Below are 21,455 nucleotides of genomic sequence, written 5' to 3'. Positions count from 1 at the left end.
CTATACAATTTATCAAATGTATTTTTTTAATTTATTGCAGTTCATAGCCGTTGAAAGACATTTTTTTTGATATGAGTTCAAAAACTAGTGTGTAGCTGTGTACTTAGCAATCCCATTTATAAGATTAGAACTCAAATTTGATAGAAGTTTACAATGTTGGAATCTATGAACTTGTTAAAAAAAGGATCTTTTCCTACGTTGTAAAAAGTTTAAGAATACTCTTACAAACAGCGTAAAATTTAGCATTTTATAAAGCAAAGTTGTTTTACACAATTTTACAGGCAAGTGAAAAAATATCTATTGCTGAAGAAAGGAAGTTACAAAGAATGGTATATAGAAATCCACAATTGGAAATACATTCATGAATGATGAAAGTCACAGCACTGACTAAGATAAATCCATACTCTCGTTTAGAATTCCCCAAACTTGATCCTCAATATCTTCCCACGAGTTGGCGTCCTTCAAGTCCTCCCATATGCTAAAAATAGCTCCCAGAATGTTATCCTCATGGAGAATACAATAGCACCTGTCAGCAAGCATTCAAATTACACTGTTTAGCGTTCAGGCATAAAATTCTAAAAATGCTCTGTACATCTCAAATTAGAAAGAGAGGGTGGAATTCCTGCTTTAAATTACAGAACTTGAGCTACCATAGATATCACCCTGTTTAATATACATTCCTGGAAATCCTACTGTATTATTATCTGTAATAAAACCTTCATACTTCTTTAATAGGGCCGGCCTTAATGGTGATATTAAGCCTATTAATTTAAATCGTGGCCTATATTTTGGGATGCCTGACAGAATCATGACCTATTTTCAACAACAGAGAGTATTTATTACATTCAATACAAACACTTAAACAGCAACCATATTACATCCCTAGAAATCCTACAGTAATGCCAACCTGAAATGTTAAATATTGGTGGCTCATGTATGTATTGACATGCAAGCAAAAATACACATTCAGATGCATGCATATTATCAAAAATAAAAGAGTTCAATTGAGTATTAAGCAATTCAGTCTGCATGACAGCACGAGTCGCATAAGATACTTTGTATAAAATAGCTATAACTCACATTGCACGGTAAGAGGCCCGCTGAAACTTCATGACCTTTTCGGTCAAATTATTTTGAGATCCCTCTTTGAAAAATGGAAGCTTATATCTGGATAGTAGCTGCTTAAGCAAGTGCGGATTTCCTTTAAATATATCTAGGTGAATAGGGATCAAGTCGAGAATAGGATCACCTGAAAATGGAAGCATGGGACTAATTAGTACTGTTCAAGTGCTAGAATAAACTAGGAACATCAGATTATTAGTCAAGAGCTCTCACCAACTGATAGATTGCTGAAGTCAAGAATGTGAGAAGGTTTCCATGACTGCACTTCTCCATTTTTCATGCTTCCATTTCCAGATGGATTGTCAGAATGGTCAGATAAATGGATGCTACTTTGAGGCTCTAAATATAAGTTGTCATCCATGATGTCCGAATGTATCCAAGAACATGTTGCTCCCTGAAATATATCATTATTTTCTTGATTTTGTGTTTGTCAATGAATACAATATGAAATACAAAAGTACAGGATTACAGCATGAAAATACTTTGTACTTTCACCATAAGTCAACTATCAATGTAAGGGTTAAGAATTGTACCTCAAATACAGAATGCAACTTCTTGATATCATTGGGAAGGTATCCAACAACTTTCTCAATGAGGCTATCTGGTATAGGGTTTCCCCTGCAAATAGCACGCCAGTATAGTAAGAAACAATGTGGATCCAAGAATATAGATGTTGCATAAATTTAATATTGTAAATGATACAGAAAGGTCTTTTGGTGCTTGTTTTGATTTATATTGAGTCTTTGAGCATAAGAAATCGTAAAAATTATCCAATATTTTAATTCAACAGCAAAGGTTTATCTCCTTTTTGTTCTTTTTCAAGTGCACAATGTAGCTGTGACAGTAAGCAGTAAAAACCACAGCAATAAAGCTCTGAATTCAGAGAAAGAAGTATATATCAGGCTTCATATAACTATATCTTCCAAAAGCGGAAAGGGTGGAATGATTGCATTGCTCAAGTCATATATGTCAAGGTAAAAGTACCAATCATTGTATGCTGGCTTAAAATTTTCAGGAGTTAGATTATAACCTTAAATTATCTCAAAAGTCAAGGGTCATGATGTGTACTCTGCTTTGATGGAAAATTTGTTATAAGATATAAAACCAAACGTCATAGTATGAACATGAAGGTTCCCAAGTCTCTTTCTTACTGTATGGTTTTCCCAACAGAGGAGGGAAGAGTTTCCAGGAAAAATGAAGACAGAAGCTGTTATAAAGAATGATACAGGCAGAAGCTGTTATAAAGAATGATACAGACAGCATAGTAAGTAGAACATGGCATAAAGGAATTTTTCAGCAACATAGAAGCCTTTCAAACATATTTTATAAACCAAGGAATTCAAAACACAACAAAAAGGGCATGTAATCTCAGATTACCATTTTTTCAAGTGGCTCACGACATCCTTTTTAATAAGGCTGTGGAGAAATATTTCCCAGACTGCAGCATCATTAGAATCAAGAGAGTCAATTTTCATTGAAGTAATACTGGGAGCCAAGCCAAGTTCCCTTCTGATATTTGCTAAATTTAAGTTATCATGCTGAGGTAGGGGCAATATATGAAGGTTATGTAGTTGCTCCCCTAAGAAAGAAGCCAAATCCAGTGCATTCTCCCAAGACAGTGAATCCTGTCTGCAGTAAGCAAAGATAAATTCAGTAAGATAACTAACATTTTTTTATATAGATGCTAAAAAGGAAAAGGGAAAATAAAACTAATTTATGCTTCCAGGGTCAACTTACAACTCAGCGAAAATTTTTCCTTTGCATCTTTTTGTCACAATGTAAGGCCAGATCTTCGTGTTTCCAGGTAGATTACTGATTTCAGAAGCATTGAGTCCTGCATTTTTGTAATCAAACAACTTTTTGCTCCATAAACCAAAAGAATTGCCATAACCTTTGCAGCCCTCGATTGTTGAAATGTTGTCAGCTATCACATGAGGCATTCCTTTACCATCCCAAGGTACGATAGTGTAATATCCATTGGCAAGAGAAATAAAACCACTGGCCAAGACATCAGGAACATGCTCCTTCAAAGGAGATTTCTCTTGTAATAGTAGATTGTAAAACTCAAGCTGCATGTTAATTAAAGGTCAAACTGATGGCCACACTATCTTTGTTCTAACGGTAAAGGAAAATATCTCTGGATATTAAAGTCAAATAATATACCTCAGTGCCCAAACTATAAACTGAAGATTCCAGCCCTCCTTCAACATAGATTTTAATTACATTCTCCGCAATCAAATAAACCTGTACAGAAACAAAAGAGAGCCAAAACAATTCAGTTGACACCTTAGCACCTAATGTATCATAATAAGAAGTCCAAATCTCTAAGACCACGAGACCAGTTTGTCAAAAAGCTAGAAAGAAATCAGGCAAAGAGGAAATCCAAAAATAGAAACCCCAACACTAGGTGGAACTCATCTTATTGAGAGAATTTGGTCTCAGCCAAACTTAACCTCTTAGAACTCAGTGAATCTAACACCAATATAGTTCAGCATCATAACACCTGAACATGGACCTCTCATTGTCTAATAATCTTTTCTTTGCATGATTCGAGAGGGGAGTTATGGGGAGAAAAATTTTGGTTAGCTGCAACATGCAGAAACAAGGGTCTACATAATATCATAGTTATACCTTACAAAAAGAAAATACAGAAAGCTTTACTACCATTCTCTAACCAGGTACATTGAAGGGTCTAATACTCATGATATAATACAGGACACCAACATAGCATAGCTCATTCAGACAAAGGACTTACAGGATTACTGCCTGTGCCGACAGGCAACTTTTCATCATTGCTAGGAGAAGCCAAATTGTGATACTTTCAAACCTGCTCAATGCATTCTAACCATTCCCCTGCATTAATGGCAAGACATGCTCCCTGAACATATAAAAGATTTTACAAATAAGCAGATTGTAGGAAATTGCATCACTGCAACAAGTAAGTAAATTGAATAGCATGCAATGAAGCAGTGGGGCAACATCACCACTAGCACAGCCCACTAAAGCCCATGCAAAAGTAAAATCTGTACCTAAGAGGATATAGACTATAGATAGCCTATTTCTGAAAATGCAATAATACGACAAGAGCATAAATGGGGAAGAATATATCATTTATTAACAGAAGACAAAGGAAAATTTAACTTATAAACATGTTCTCATTAATTCATCATAATCTGAGCGATTTAAAGAAAAAAAAGAAAATCAGCTACCAGTGTACATCCAAGATGATTACAAAAGAAGCAAGGGAAACCCATCAAGATTATTCACTAGTCTTGTCAACATAAAGAGGGATAATAGGACGGATATGGTTTATAAATAAACACACCTACCGCATCCTCTAATTGTGAAAAAAGTGACAATTTTACAGCAGAATCAGAGATTTGGAACACTATAACCATGTTTTTTTTTTTCCTTTCCATTTTAATTTTATATTAAAAAAGCTCTCTGGTGACTAATACATCACTTGCCTTAAAATAGCCAACAAGATGAGGCTACTTTTCATAGAATTTTGATTTAACTGACCTTTCCTTTTTCGCACAAAAAGGATAATTGAAAAATGATACTATGCTAGTTACAATTCAAATCCATTTCCTTGGCAAGAGGGTCACCAGGGAGACTTTACTAGCCACATGCTTCTGACGGATTCAACCTCTGAAGCCATATGATGAAATTCAAAACACTCTTAATAAAGAACATAAAAGAACATCTCATTGCATTATTAGAAGTCCCAATGTATATGTCTACTTAATAAAGCTTGTGTGGCATTTCTCACTTTCAAAACACTCTTAATAAATTACCCCCAACCCCTAAAAATGTCTTATTTCATTACCAAACCTAATGTACCTAAAATATATGGAAGATAAGTTATTATAGGTCCCAACTCCCGAATAAAGTGGACAAATCAAACAACATACATTACAAAAGCAAAGTGCCTTAAACTTTGTTAAATATAGAGGAGTCCCTTTTTGAGACAGAAATATTAGGGATCCAGGAATAGCAGTTGAATTACATAAACTCATGTCACAGCCAAGAAAAGCACTTGCATTACAATATACACAGACAGCATTGCAGACATCCATAGATATACATGCATAAATAGTGTTCATAGAAGTAAATCATCAGAATGAAATGCTATAGTGAATTACTGAATTATATTAAATAATTAATAATGTATCTTAGTCATATTTTCTCCTCAGAATCATGATCTGTGCTGCTGGAAATTATTGCCATTCTCAAGCCATTGGAGCATTGATATTAAAATCTACAGGAGGGAGAGGTTATAGCAATGAGAGGAAAACATACCTTCCATATCAAGTCTCTCATTTCTGGTTTTCCTATCCAAAGCCTCCATAACCATTCTCTCATCTCTCTCTGTCCGATGCAGTTGGAAGAGCTCCACATAGAGTTGTAATGATCCCGATGCTCGTCCAAAAACTTTGATAAGAAATTAATATTATATGGAAGGTCATTATTCCAGACATTACAACAATTAGCAGCAGCAGCATTGCTAGCACTATCATGGCACACATGGTCTGATCTGATTCGTTTTTCTTTCCTAAGCACATCTCTTGGTTTCGAACAATTTCTAGCACAGGATGTGACCTCATCCACATCCTCAATATTTCCATCATCAAGAGCAAGAAATCCAGCACGGCAAACCCCTTTATGACGGAATCCTGGAGCCAAATCCAGACATACATACTCAAAATTTGTGGAGTTAACAAAATTTTGTGTAACTGCAACAGTGGGCTCCAGGTTCAGCACACAATGCCACCAACCACTTGGGACAAATATTGTTTCACCAGGCAATTGAGTACACTCCAAAGGCTTGTCTTCATCAGGAAGGAGTGGATAAAATTCCAGCCACCACTACTAAGACAAAATCAAAACTAAATAAATACATAAAGGTGACTGGTAGAACCAGCAAGTACATGAATTGACACTAGTACAAGTTTACATCAGTTTACCTGTAAAGATGATGGGGTCTCGATATTCACATCACCGTCCTCTTCATTTACATGCACAGTAACACCTAAAGGCACTTTACCTGGAGGATACAATGCCCACCTATTGTGACAGAAATTTTAGGGTCAGCAACCAAGCCTTTAAAAGGGAACATTTACTTATCTTCAATTTCCATTAAATTAAAAAAAAGTCATTTCTTTAATTGAAAGCATTACTATTTTACCGATAGGCTAAGAATGTCAACCATAAGCAAGTAAAAATATGTCAAAAGAATTCATCTCCCCCTCACATACAATTGTTGAGCTGAAGAATATGACAATCAATAAGCAATAGCCAAGAGGGAAAAGTGCAGAGAGAAAAGTATAAAAAGCTTCTAATTTAGGTAATATCCGCTGAATGGCCATAATACCATATCACCATGTACTTCTTAGAGAGTTTTAATAAGAGCTACTTCACAAGTAATCACCTCATAGAATATAAACAGCTTGATTGCTTTCCAGAACCCAAACTTTCATTAACCCTTGTACTTTTTGCTTGGCTATTCCTTTGAGGGGTTGTATTGTGATGCCACCAAGCTACCCCAAGCCTCAGATTAACCTTACCTAAGCTAGGAGACTTAATAAGAACAACTTGGAGAATATACCTTTAAGGCCTTGGGGAAGAGGTTGTGTCTTGTGTATGGCAGAGGGTTGTAGAGTGAGAAAGTTATGTAAGAGGTCAAAAGGTGGAGAAATTAGTTTCTATAGTTCCATTAATAAAATCCTTCCCCAGGTTTCCTTCCCCCGCTCATAATTTCAAGTTTAAATCCATTCATAATTCGCATTCTATACCAGGTTGTAATGTTCAGCAGAACTAATAGTAGATTTTATTACCAACTAACGACAATTTCAGAAATTTCTTGAAAGAATTCAAAATAACTTGAAGTAGAAATAATTTGCTAGAAAAATATTAACGGCGGCTGAACTTAACATACTTCTGAGGCCCACAACTGCATACTTTTACTGCACAATACATTGGCAGCTGAGAGCCTCAGAGTGATTTTAACGCCATGGATTTTTTTAGAACAGTTTTTTTGGAAATATGGTAAGAAGAAAATTTCATTACTCATCCAGCCATTCTGCAAGTAGTGCTAATCAACAAAAAATAGCAAAAAATTAATTCGAATGTCAATACACTATAAAACACACCAGAAAGGCAAAATATCAATTATTCTTTTATCCACCAAGCTTTTCAGTGATAAAAAGAACACTAGATTTCTGATTTTATAGAACTAAATCCCAATCTTTCTATCCTTCATTTCAGAATCATAATGAAAAACCTAGAATAAATGATATTTGTTATGTGATGCTATTTAATACACCGTACCAGATTCAAAGTCTTTCAAGTGATAATGCATTCTAATCTCTTCTTGATTGTCTTTCCAAGTTAATAAGGGTAGAAGTAAGATATTGCCATCCTCCACCCTCAAAAAAGTAACCAGGGACAGTCATACCTGCTAGAAATTTAACATCCTCAACATGGATAGAGAAGAGATGAAAAGGAGATGCTATCAGAAGCACACTTGCAGCTCTAGTTAGAAGAGTTTTGGAAGATCTAGCACTACTGAAAGTTTGAAAGCCGCAGACACTATCAGTATTAGGAGATAGAATTGCACTTTACCTAGCTACTTATGACAACTATAATTTTTTAATTTCCTGTCAGATCCCTCAACAATATGGTCCCCATCCAAAGGATGCATGTTAGCTGAGGGTCCCTATCCAAAGAACGAATGTTAACTGAAAGCATTTCTAACATGCAGAGGGCTACACAGACTTCTATTCGCCAACATCCACCTAATACAAATCCTCCTGTGGGAACGGGATGGTTATAATAAGTGGTACTTGATAGAGGGACAAATGGACAATGGCTTGTTATGGATGCTATAATAAGAAATCATATAGTGGGATTAAGAAGAGATTATTGACCTGTATGTATACAGAAACTATAGGCTATTGTTAGCTATTTGCCTATTACTGACAAAGGCACAACATTTGTGTTCCATTTTATTATAAGTTGGCTGTTTGGGATAGACCCAAGATATGTAAAGAGATGGCCAAATAAATTTCATGTAAGCAACAGAATTTCCAAACGTCATAAATTCAGTAAAAAAAATTGACTGAGTAACCACTAGAGAACAAAATTAAACACAAGCTTTACCTTTTACGGCCACATAGAAGAGTGTTCCAAGCACTAGTAAGAGCTGGATCCACATGCCAGGAAGCTCCAGACCTCTCTGGTCCTATGATGAACCACCTATATGGTGGACGTTGATCTGGGTTCAGAACATTAAATAAGTCCTCTTGAAAAAGATGAGGCACAGCATACTCCTTCAGAAGACCTGGTGCCACTTCTCCAAACTGCAAGCAATATATGTTTAAGTTTTCAACTAGATAAATATAACTTCAGCCATGTAACATAGTTGTGATTGCACCTTTTCATCAAATATATATAGAGGATCTTCATCATGCTGAAGTTTCATGTAGGAGACATAATCCTTAAATTTCATCTTAATTTTCCGAGGACTCCGTTGAGAAATTTTGAAAGTTGTATCCCCATAATTGAGCAATAGTTGGTCCAAAGTCCATTTCTCTCTTGCTGGCCAGGAATCAGCTAAACCAGCAATCAAAACCTGTGTAGTAGTCAATAGTCAGATCAGAATCGTCAGATAGTATGGAAATTCTCGTATTTCCAGGCAGAGCATCATTAAAAGCCAACGTACAAACCATTCAGTAAATTGTAGCTATTTAGGACCCACAATCAAAGAGTTTGCATCTTGCTCAGAGTGGTGAATTGATGAAGAAAAGGTGGATAAAGGAGTTGGGGAAGGGAGGGTGGTGTTATTATTTTACTTTTTTTTTTCTCCCAAGTCAAGTGTTTTTCCCACTAAACTTGCTTTAATGTTAAAATTCCTGTAACAGCCACATATAAGTCAAACATACCGGCTTCTTTCCATCATACTTGTTTTGGAAGTCCTCCATAGAAAGATTGATTTTCCTCTCCACATTTCCATTATCCACGGAAAACCCGCCCAGTGAGGTATAGCAACGGTACCACCTCTTGTACAGGAACAATGAGTAAAATCCTGCATTGATATAGATGAAAGCTTAGCGAACAAGAGCATAGCAGAAGTGATTTATCAACCTCAATCATTCATATCATCCTATAAAGAAACTCTTTATTGACACCAGGAATCCAATATGAGAAAACATTACCTTCAAAATGCAAGAGCTTCCTGAGAGGTGCTTCATTTCCATGTGCAGTATTTCTATAATTAACATTCGAAAGATGCAAAATTCATTGGAAAATAGTTCAATATACACAAGAATTTTAATCAAGAGACTTGTCTTGTAAAACATACAGTTGAAGTGTCGTGTTCTTCCATGAACCTTTATATTCAAGAAGACCACTTGCAGTTTTTAAGCATAGGCTCATCCAGAGAGGCTCTTCATTGCAAAATATGTACATTACACTGCATATGATATTAAGAAGAAAATGGCTTCATAAGAATAATTATTAAGAAACCATGCACAAAAACATGGGCAACACTTCAAACTAAGACCTACTCCACAGATAAAATACTTACTACACGTACGTTGTGGAGTAGGTCACATAAGAATATTTATTAAGAAAACATGCACAAAAACTAATAACTAGATCCACAAACAAAAGTTCTTCAAAAGCGATTTGCCTCACGCATGTGCATACTAGAATACCTTCTCAAAAGATGCCCCATCCAAAGAATACTACAAGTCTAAAACTACTGTTAGCTAATCATCTCCCCCTAGCCCCCTACCTTCACAAAGCACAATCTAGAATGCCCAAATTAGTGTGTGGTACAAAATATAAATTCATTTGTGGGCTAATTCCTCCGTTCTATAATACGCAGTTTAGAATTTTTATTACCAAAAGCGATTTGCCTCACGCATGTGCATACTAGAATACCTTCTCAAGAGATGCCCCATCCAAAGAATACTACAATTCCAAAACTACTGTTAGCTAATCATCTCCCCTAGCCCCTACGTCCCTACCTTCACAAAGCACTATCTAGAATGCCCAAATTAGTGTGTGTTACAAAATGTAAATTCATTTGTGGGCTAATCCCTCTGTTCTAGAATACGCAATTTAAATTTTTTTTACCACTCATATACTTTGACTATAGCTTTTTTAATATTGTATGAATTAAATAGGCCGTAATGTAAAGTTTCATAACACTAACATTTTTTATATAATCTTTTTAATTAATATTTAATTATACATATATATTAATGGTTAAACTCACGCATTAGCATATGTACCAATTTTGACTGCGTTAGTACTTAAATCAAAGCCAGTAGCAAATTACATCATCCAACTACTATTAAAGTACCAGATTTCAGGCAGCATTGATTCCAACTTTCCAATTTCCAACCCAAGCACATTTTACAAAAAAACTATCTCAGGCGGTATCTCCTTGGTATAGATAGTACCATCAAATCTATTTAAACACTCTTAACTACATTCTAGATGTTCACCTATCTCAAATACTCGACAAAGATAACTTAAACCCTATTATTCTATTAGACCCCCAACATTGAGTCAACATATGTCCAAAATTTTACGAACTTGATTCACTTATAGTGTGTTTAAAAAATTAATTGCAATGTATACATGAGTCACATATCCTTTCTCCCTTCACAACCATATATAAGATATCTTCCACCATTTATCCATACCTTCGCTTATATTCATTACAACATCATCACCACCACAATGCCTCTTAAGAAACTCTCATCTTATACAGGGTGACAAATGTATGCAACTGTACCATGAAATAATAAAAAGTTATTGAGTAACACATAACCAGAACCATCTCTTATTTCACTAATAACTACTCCGTATAAGCCTTAAGTTGTTACACAATGACCATCTCCTACTTCTTAATAAATAAGAATGCAAGTATTTTAATGAGCCAATAATGTAGTACAAGTAGATCATAATCCAATTCAAAAACTTGTAAATCTTTGTCTCTACCTCTCAATAGTCTATATACTCCCTCCGTTCTAATTTTGCAACTTTCTACTCTCCAAAGTATGTCTTATTAATCTTCCTAGTATAAGAATTCTCGGTAAGGGAAAAAAATACTCTTAGTTCGTAATCCCTCTCTTTTTGAGATGCAGCACATAAAAATTAATGCATGCATCATACAAAGTAGAAACCCCTATGACATCCACACCAGCTCACTTATTCTTATAGTCGATTCCCTCCATTTGGAATTAGTTATCACATTGTTCCAATAATCAAAGATATGTTCTGAATCGCAAAAATGATTTCTCAATTCTTTCCTTCCTGCATCACTAAATTCGAATAGTCGCTAGGAAATCAAATCAAAAGCTACCACTTCATAGTATATAACAAACTTTGGAGTCATCAATTGAATATAATTTCCGATTTCAATTCAATCATAATAGACAAACTATTAGCATCAATTAAAAATATTTACTACTGATACATTGTTGCTAAATAAGCACAATAACAGACAATTTATCAAAAATGCAAAAAATGCAAAAAAAAAAAAAAAAAAAAAAAAACTACTCAAACTAACAAGAACAAATTAACTATACAATCTGTAATCTTTCAAGTTCAAAATTCATCCATTATTAAAAAACAGATTCAAAATTTCACAATCTTAAAAATCCCAAATTAACAAATAAGATCATCAAAATGATGAAAATTATTAAAAATACCTGCTAACACAAGAAAGACGAGCAACATCTTGAAGAGAGAGAAAACTGATAATTTCACAAACAACTTCATCTGGTAAAACTCTAAGATTTCCTAATGCTTCAGCTCTTCGATCATTCTTCATCACCATTTCTCCTCCACCTCCATCAATTTCCATTTTTTTTTTTTAATTTTTATTTTTGAATTTAAGAATGATCAAATTATAGAACAACGAATTTAAATCTAATGTATAATTTAATTGAAATAGAAATTGAATTTACAGGATGATTCGAAGAAGAGCGGTTGAAAATGGGAATAAAAGCATTGACAAAAAGACGAGCTGACGATGTAAAGAGTTTTGGGTTGCGTGGATGTTATGCGGGGCCGTGTTTTCTTCTCCGTGTTGCTTCTTCTATTTACGCGTCTCTTTGTATGAAATTCTCCTTTGATGTTGGGCTTTTCGATTTGGGCCTTTCGATTTGGGCCTTTTAGGTAGTGCTCTTTTCATTGGGTTGGGCCTGGAATATGATTCAAATAAATCGAGGATGTCAGCTTACTGATTGAATAACTCATGTAGTAGAGATTTTTAAACAACTGATTTCCTTATAATCAAATGTAAACCATTATATCTTTCAAAAAAAAAAAATGTAAACCATTATATAAAGATGAATATGTAAATAGTTAATCATCACAAGATTCATAACTTCACAAGTGTAAAATCTCAATTTCTTTGACATCTTCGACTAATATAGTATGTTTGCTGTTGTGCCTAAATTTTTACTACAGGTTCAGATTTCTGCAGGTTGTTAGGTTGCAGGTCACAGGTTGCTAGGTTACAGGTTACAAATTTCTACGTGATCAACTACTTGGTTCCATGTATTAAACAAAATCAAACAAAGATATTTCCAAGGAATATTCTAAGAGAATCCAAGTTTGAACGAAGGCAAAGTTGTTCAAGGAGGAAATATTTCCCACCGGGTATAAATCAATTAGAAATGTTAAATGTATCTGCACCACAAATAAGTCCACATTCGTTGAAGACCAAATCAAGGAGTCAAACTACTTCTCCTATTTTCATGGAGGACACTCCCACAATTCTCCAACTAACCACCAGCAAAGAACAAGTCAAAAGGCAAAGGATAAACACAAAGAGAAAATGGCATGAATCTCGGAGCTGAACCTGGCAGCTAACTCCTACTTTTCAAGGAATCATCAAAGGAACTGTTACAAGACTTCAAAAGACTCCCCTATTATAAATAGGATGGAAGACCATTGTAAAAACACAAGATACGAGCCCTAGGAAACATATTTCATAGTCATTAGCAATTAGTATTAAATTACAGATTCATTTTTAGTCACAAAACAACCTGTATTGTACCTGTAATTCATTCTCAAACTAGTAGATTGATGGACTCAACGCCACCCGCAGTTTTTACCCTTATTCCTGGGGTTTTCTGCGTCACCATCTTGTGTCTCTTCTTCCCTTTCCCCTTTGTTCATCTTTCGTAGGTTATTTACCCTCATTCATTGAACCTACGCTACCATTTGCATACTTTTTAATCTAGTTGTTGACCTATAGAACCTGGTCGAATCTAGCGAGCAGATTTTGGCCAAAACATTTGCACATTATAATTTATAAGTTGTCTTTGTAGTAAACAAAAAGTATTGGGTGAGTCTGTTTCACGAAGAGTTCACCCACCTAAAAATTGAAATATGTGTCTAATGATTTGTAAGAAGTTTTCCAAAAACTAAATGAAATGTCTAATAATTCTTACTTATCTCATCATGAATCCAAACTCACACAATATCTTTTCATTCAAATCAATGATTGACATAAGATGATAAGAGGCAAAAAAATTATTAAAATATGGTTATCGGCAAAATCTAACGCAATAGTGCGGCCATTGGTATATCTGGAATTTTTCGATGGCTTTAAATGCGTATAATGCTCCCTGGTTACTAAACTAGTTGCCCAAACCCATTTCATAAGCGTATAAATGCTCCGCTTATGCCACTAAACCGGATAATATGTGATTTGCCCAAACGCCGCCGTTGTTGCAACGGCTAATAATCGCATACCCCAAAAAAATTGCAGCTGCATAAGGTATTGTTTCCGCTAGTGTAAAGAAAATAATTCAAACAAAACTTAATGTAAGTCAGATGATACTCAAGACTTATAATCGAATGTATCATTGTGTGCAGCTTCACTCGGTTGCAAAAGTATAGCCGAGCCAAGCCAACAAGAATTCATGGGTTTAAACTTAAAAGTCCTCTAAAGTCAAGTTTAAACTTTAAACTACCAACTTATCAAGTATTTGTATATTCTTATTTTAAAGCAGATGTATATTCTTATTTTAAAGCAGGTCCTACAAAGCAGGCCAACAAATTCATTCATTATTCATATTATCATTCACCAACCAAAATGTCATCATAATCAATCGCCATTTTTGACCAAGCTCCTTCTTACTCACTCTGCACTCAAAATAACATGTCATGGTCAATTGTTTAGGTATGATCTCGCCAACAAACATGATTATAGTATAGTTTACTTATTTTAATTAAATCATACTATCATAAGACGAAGTATTATTTTAACAATACAAATTTTGTAAATAAGTAGTCACATTTTATTGTCAATTGTCACGGTCTCAAACACCAGAATACTCGATTTTTGGTATTCAACGGTATACACATACAGTACACAAAATACACTTCTAAAAGAATCCGGTACTTAAACATGTATTGTTATAAATATTCGTACAATAACTAAACAACACTTTCGACACACCAAAAAGAAGTAAAAAAAGAAGGGGACTCTGTTTAGGAAGTAAGAGATGCTTGGGACTTCATCCTCCTATTCCTTAGACGGTCAGCAATGATGAAAGCAAGCTCCAGAGATTGGGAGGCGTTCAGCCTGGGGTCACAGTGTGTGTGGTAGCGTGAGCTCAGATCATCAAAGGTCACAGTTTCGGCCCCACCGATGCACTCGGTCACATTTTGTCCTGTCATCTCTAGGTGAACTCCACCTGGGTGGCTTCCTTCTTGCTCGTGGACGTCAAAGAAGGCTTTGACTTCGGACTGTCAAATACGAGAAAAGGAACAACGATGTAAGCACGTTAGCTTGTTGCAAGGGAAACAAAATTAAAGAATATAAAGATGCCACAAGTTGACAAGTATAATCCAGTCCCCACAATAAATCAAACATCCACCCACCAAAGCTAAAAGTATCTAATTTAAAAATATCAAGCCAACATGGTAAATCATACTCGTATTACTAATCAAGTAATCATGAAAGTATAAGAGACCATCAAGCTACACCTTCTAGCATCTTCCCACCTACCACACCCTACCTACCAAAACTTACAAATAAACATCCACAAGAGTGGAAGAAATATGTGTGAGAAGTAATTAGTTTGTTCTAGCAACCACAAAGTTCCAGCCAAATACCGGAGCCCCAATAACTGGGAGATACGGCTTTTGCCTTGTGATCAAATGATGTGTGCATCACAATAATTGTGGCGACTCTTGATTCTTACGATTCAAGAAAGCATTGATTAGATTCCAAATTGCCAACTATAGCTTTGAGGGGCCATAAATGGTAATTTGAAAGTATTGGTTATAATTGATATTTTTACCATTTACATTGTAATAAGATGACTTTACTACAAGATCTAAAAGCATGTAAAAAGTGGCCCCTCATAAAAATGTCTTGCCCTACCATAACAAGTGACTCAAATTTATTTTTTCCCCAAGTACATTTAGTTAATATGAATGTGGTCAGTTGTCTTTTTGGCATCATACTTCCCAAATCCAACCCCATATTCTTTTGAAACCCCCACCCGATTGGTAAATTGCATCAATAATTTGACCAAACACCCAAATCTAACATCTAATTGAATGTGGTGAACTATAATTTGTAAGCATTGTAACACACATTTAACAAAGACAGGACAATATTAAATGTCATTGCATAATATTAGCAACATACCCGAATAGCATCAAAAGGCCTAGTTTTCAGACCACAAGGAGCTTTAATGGTATTTCCGTGCATAGGATCACTGACCCAGGTCACGATTTGACCTGCCCTACGGACAGCTCTAATCAGATGAGGAAGCTTCACTCTCATGTTCTCAGCTCCCATTCTAGTGATTATAGTGATTCTCCCTGGCTTGTTGTCAGGGTTCATAATGTCGATGAGCTTGATGAGCTCATTGGGATCCATCTTGTCACTCACCTGTAACACCGACAAATATTTATGTTGATCCACATTAGTTCAATCAATTGATTAGCAGCTAAAATCTGACTTAAACTACGTGTAATCAAACAACAATATGGAAAAGAATAAAAAAAAGGGCTTGAAATGGATAATGCATTCTTCAGTTACCTTAATTCCAAGGGGATTGGCAATTCCTCTAAGGAACTCAACATGAGCACCATCAAGCTGCCTAGTACGTTCTCCAACCCAAAGCATGTGAGCTGAGCAATCATAGTAGCGCCCAGAAGTTGAATCTAACCTTGTGAGAGATTGTTCATATGGCAACAACAAACATTCATGGGAAGTCCAGAATTCAGTAGCTTGCATTACAGAATTGTCAAGTGTAAGCCCGGCAGCAGCCATGAATCCAAGGGCCTCATCAACTCTGTGAGCTAATTCCTGGTACCTGGAACCATTTAACACGGTACTATGTCAAATTCTGATTAAAAATTTAAAAAATTGCACATGGCTGAAGATGACACAATCAATTAACGGTAAATGCCCTGATCAACAATTTCATTACTCAGGTGTACAATTTCATTTATTGTCAACATCATAAACCAAGCAAAAGGGCAACATTTAGCAAATTCGTACCAAAGTTTTGGAACAAGTGGAGTAAATTGAGGTCACCAGCTAAATACATTCGTCCCAAAGTTAAGAGGCCCAACCATAGGCAAAAATGCCAATAAGAAGTTGGGTCGAAAGCAACATATACTGGTAAATGGCTAAGGTAGCAAAGAACTACACTTTGAAATAAATACCATCACACAATCCAAGCAGAAAAGATCTGCATCATAAGAAAAGAATCTAACAAATTATAGTTACATGACCTTATTTGACAAAAGACCAAATCTTTATATACCAAAAGCATGAGCAATTCTAATGCCCATATTTAAGAGCATCCAACTTGGTGCCCACTCAAAAGCTGAAGGGTCAAGAAATATGATGGTACATCTAAGGCAGCAAATTGAATTCACGCGCATTTAAAATTGAATGGAAATCAATGCCACTATAATGTCCCGAGTTATCAAGCCCCATAATAGAATGAAGACATGAATTAACCCCCAAATTGGAAAAATCAACTGCCTCAGCCTACTATATTTCACCAAGAACTTTTGATCAAGGACAAATAATGGAATATAATTCATTGACCTCAAGGTTGACAATGATAGGAAATAAAACTCAACCCAAAACAAGATCCCAAAACAACCAAAGATGTGTCGATAACAGCCAAAAACACCTACATCAATAAAATCTCAACCCTATAGATTGATTCAGTATCCCTTCAATGGTCCAATTCCAACTATGACCAATTCAACCAAGAAATTTTCTGAATTCTATTGTATAATCACGTGTACCATACGAATAAATCTATTAGTAGGAGGTACAATCACAAACTGATTCTACCACAAACCTATTGAATAATCCCTTCATCCTAATTTGCAATATGCAAAATCCAATGAATTCTACTTCTATTGTTCCAATTAAGGGTCCCCCCTACTATTCTCAACAAAGTAAGAGTTTAACATATAACAAGCATCCCAAAAGAACAAACTTACAAATTTCTAGCAATTAACAGTTACTATAAAGGGTTAGAAAAAAAGTCAACAAAAAAAAAAAAAAAAAAATTCATAGTAAAACATACTTGTCAGCCTGTTCACTGTGCTCAGCAAATCCCAAATTCCACTGAGTAACCCTTTGCATAGCAGCATAACCACCAGTTGCAAAGGCCCTCAACAAGTTAAGGGTAGCAGCTGACTGGCAGTAAGCCCTGATCATCCTTTGTGGATCAGGAATCCTCGATTTCTCGTCGAATGTATCTCCATTAATATTATCCCCTCTGTAACTCGGCAGTTTTACTCCATCCCTAACCTCGAACCCGTCTGATCTCGGCTTGGCGAATTGCCCCGCCATTCTCCCCACCTAATATTCCAATCAATGAGTTATGTCAATACTAATCGAATTCACCAAAACAATCAAAACAAAATTAAATTAGGTAACTCAGTAAATCACCTTAACGACTGGCATCTGACCACCGTACATAAGAACAGCACCCATCTGAAGAAGAACACGGAAGGTGTCACGAATATTGTTGGCGTTGAACTCTTTGAAACTCTCAGCGCAATCGCCGCCCATAAGAAGGAAGGCATTGCCGAGAGCAGCATCAGTGAGACGCTCTTCAAGGATACGAGCTTCACCGGCGAAGACAATTGGGGGGAAATCTTCGATGGTTTTAAGAACATTCTCGAGTTCTTTCTGATCTGGGTATTCAGGCAACTGCAATGCCTTCTTAGACCTCCAACTATCAACGGCCCATTTCTGGGTCTTGGCCGGAGTAGTGGAGGGGATAGCGGTGGTTGATGCGGCGGCGGAAGGGATGGTGGGTTTGGCGGAGGTAATGGGGGTGTTTTTGTCGGAGGATTGGACGGCGGAGATGTGGCGGGGTTTGCGGGGGAGGAGAGAGAAAGAGGCGGAGTTTGCGGCGGAGGAAGGGGTGGTGGAAGGTAAGAAGGAGGTTTTGGTGGGGAGAATGGTGTTGGTAGAAAGAGCCATTGTTGTTGAATTTGTGGAAGTGTTAATGGGGTTGTTGAATTTGGAGTTGTTCTGCCGCCGAAGTTGGAGAGAGAAAGACGGGGTTTAGAGTTGAGGAGAGAGAGAGGAGAGAGAGGGGGTTTTATAAGGTGGGGAAGAGGGGGTAGTTGGAGAACTGTTGGTGTTAGGAACGGAGATGGGACAGGTAAGGAAAGAGAAGAAGTGGGACAAAATAAAAGAGTTTTTAAGTTTGAACTAGGTTTTGGACTCGAGTGATATCCCGAGTTATTACTCCGACTATTTTATAGTAATCCCGTAAAAATTACAAATTTATAAAAGTATGAAGGAGTAGATTTTTTTGCGAAAACTACATAAATAATTTGAGTGGTTTTATAAAATTATCTTAAAATTTTAAAGATTTTATCTAATCAAATATTGAATGAATAAAAATCGCAAAAATATAAATCTAAGAATCTAAGATTATAAAAGAGCTTATATGAGTATTATAATTTAATTTAAAATTTAAAAGTTCAATTATAAAACTAACTACTAAAATATGAGTGTTTTGTGCTCATTTTGATAATAGTTTTTCATTTAGGGCATGTTCACATTTACTTAATTTCAGTTCAGTTCATCTCTAATCAATTCAACTCCTATTTTCCCTCTCTCATAAAAGATTCATTTCAGTGCAATTCAGCTCCTAATTTTCCTCTCTCACAAAATATTCAGTCCAACTCTAATTAGTTCAGTTCTGTTCAGCTCCAATCAGTTCAGTTCAACTCATTTCAGTAAATATGAACAGGCCCTTAATCATCAAATGAATAGCAAAAAACTAACATTAGGTCAATTTGATGTACGGTACATAACTATCATTAAAAGAATAGCAAAATCTAACAAATTTCATATTTTATATGAAGTAATAAAATATTCAAGTTCTACATAGATAATAATCATCACTATTTTTAAAATAATTCAACTATAAAATCTAAAATGAAAAACACAAATTTTTATACCATATGGTGTGTCTACCCCACATATAAGGTAATTAATTGCATATTAAGGATTACAAATCTTACAGTGATGAGTAAGTGGTTGGGGTTACCTTGATGTATAGAAGATTACTTCAATGGAGGAAATATATAGGGTTCCTCTCATAAAGACATCGAGTTATTCTTTCATTAGTCAAAAAAATAAAAAGTAGGGTTACTCAAATAAACAAATTAATGTGTGTCATAATGAGGTTACTTATTTTTTAAATTATTCGACATTATTCATATAATAATTTTTGGTTACTTTTATAGACAAATAGACCACTCTTACAAATAAATGAGATTACTCATTCAGATGAATAATAATTACTCTTATAAACCAATATGATCAGACTGTGTGGCTAGTCACAAAAAAAAATGTAATAAAAATACACACACACACACACACACACACACATATATATATATATATATATACACCAATAGAAAGTTGAGGGTTCGTTTGGCATTGTTGTGGTTTTCTGTTTTTTGGTTTCTAAAAGTATATGATATGTGTGTCATAATGAATCAAAAATTATATAAACTTATTAAAATTATGATAATTTTGAAAACTGACAACAGAAAAGTGAAAACACCTTTTTCTTGTTTTCTGTTTTTGGTTTTTAAAAAAACAGAAAACTAATAACCAAAACTGATGCCAAACAAGCCCTTAGTGAAAAAATTATGTTTAAAAGTCATAGATTAAGATTTTAGGCCCTTTAGCTAGCAGGCAAACTCGACTCGTTCAATAGGGCGAATATAAACAAATTGTCAACCTCGCATAAAAGGGTTTGTTTTTGCTATATTAGGCATGTTCGACAAAAAAATGAAGTATAGGTCGAACTTGTTTTCTCCCAAACCTACAAACAATCACCTCTAATCAAAATCTCACCGACATAATTAATAATTTATATTCACTAATGAATTATGATTGTCATGATTGAATCTCTTTATGTATTTAATTTATTAACATACTTGTATTATTTTGAAAGGACAACATATTATATTTAACTAGTGAGTAGCCCGGGCGTTGCCCTAGGTTGCTACTGTTGTAGACGTGCAATAGGTAATTTTATTAAGAAAAATTTCAAAATTGAAGTTGTCATTATTAAACCAAAATTGAGTTATTCTAAGAGTTTTTTTTGTTTGTTTTTTTTTTTTTCATTGAACCTTGTGATTTGCACATATATAGTTTTCTTTACATTTGACTAGCATAGTTGATATTTGTCTTAGATGGTTAAATAGTCAATTTAGTTATAAGAGGTTGAGGGTTTGAGTCTCCATATGTTTTTATATGGAGTAATAATAGTTTCTTGGGTGATGTGGCGTATGGACTAATATTGTGGCGTCTTGAAATATTAGAAAGATGACATGGCGGAATACAAAAGGGAATACGTGGCACATCGACGTAAACTTTCCCTTAGGTTTTAAATAGTAGTAAACTTTTTTCTTCTCAACCAATGTGAAGTTGACCCTCTCTATTTAGGCCCCGATCTTTTGATTTTTTTCCCCTATTCAGTTTAGTTTAGGTTATCTCGGTTCATTAATCTACTTCCTTTTAGATCTATTCCGCTCATTTCATTTTACCTCAATTCAATCAATAATTCAAAAGAAGAGGACCTAACTATGTTTCTCTTACAATTTATTTCCTTCCATCCTCCTTTTTTTTTTTTTGACGAGTCCTTCCATCTTTCTTAATATGTGTGCAAACCTAACATAAAAATTATTTGGGGACAAAGATCATATGACATAGCGTAGTGTAGAGTTGACAAACATTGTTGTGTCATACTCTGGTCGCGTTCAGGCATTGGAGA

General features: G+C 35.2%; 2 protein-coding genes across 2 annotated transcripts; both read right to left on the bottom strand.

Annotated features, from left to right (window-relative positions):
• Positions 1-221: 221 nt before the first annotated feature.
• LOC110706617 (F-box protein At1g78280-like) lies at positions 222-12,233 on the bottom strand. Its single transcript, XM_021884560.1, is given in 16 exon segments — positions 222-526; positions 1,081-1,249; positions 1,336-1,516; positions 1,656-1,740; positions 2,500-2,751; positions 2,860-3,191; positions 3,286-3,366; positions 3,878-4,000; positions 5,425-5,991; positions 6,090-6,189; positions 8,284-8,483; positions 8,558-8,755; positions 9,066-9,208; positions 9,339-9,391; positions 9,485-9,595; positions 11,850-12,233. Coding segments are annotated over 16 exon segments (2,889 nt in total). The 5' UTR covers positions 12,005-12,233; the 3' UTR covers positions 222-387.
• Positions 12,234-14,430: 2,197 nt separating this feature from the next.
• On the bottom strand, positions 14,431-18,634 carry LOC110706616 (phospho-2-dehydro-3-deoxyheptonate aldolase 1, chloroplastic-like). Its single transcript, XM_021884559.1, has 5 exons — positions 18,095-18,634; positions 17,727-18,004; positions 16,211-16,487; positions 15,815-16,060; positions 14,431-14,904 (listed from the first exon to the last, which is right to left on the bottom strand). Exons 1-5 carry the CDS (start codon positions 18,632-18,634, stop codon positions 14,647-14,649), a joined length of 1,599 nt encoding a protein of 532 aa, XP_021740251.1. The 3' UTR covers positions 14,431-14,646.
• Between the last annotated feature and the right edge of the window lie 2,821 nt (positions 18,635-21,455).

This window comes from Chenopodium quinoa, unplaced genomic scaffold (genome assembly GCF_001683475.1).
Source record: "Chenopodium quinoa cultivar QQ74 unplaced genomic scaffold, ASM168347v1, whole genome shotgun sequence".
Lineage (NCBI taxonomy): Eukaryota > Viridiplantae > Streptophyta > Magnoliopsida > Caryophyllales > Amaranthaceae > Chenopodium > Chenopodium quinoa.
The sequence above is the reverse complement of the archived record's forward strand: the minus strand, read 5'-3'. Positions and strand labels throughout refer to the sequence as shown.

Excerpts from the sequence above, each read along its gene's own strand:
- LOC110706616 (XM_021884559.1), bottom strand. The coding sequence starts at position 18,634 with ATGGCTCTTTCTACCAACACCATTCTCCCCACCAAAACCTCCTTCTTA. Across the intron at positions 16,488-17,726 it reads CACAGTGAACAGGCTGACAA|GTACCAGGAATTAGCTCACA; the intron begins GTATGTTTTACT and ends AAATGGTTCCAG. Across the intron at positions 16,061-16,210 it reads CCAATCCCCTTGGAATTAAG|GTGAGTGACAAGATGGATCC; the intron begins GTAACTGAAGAA and ends TCGGTGTTACAG.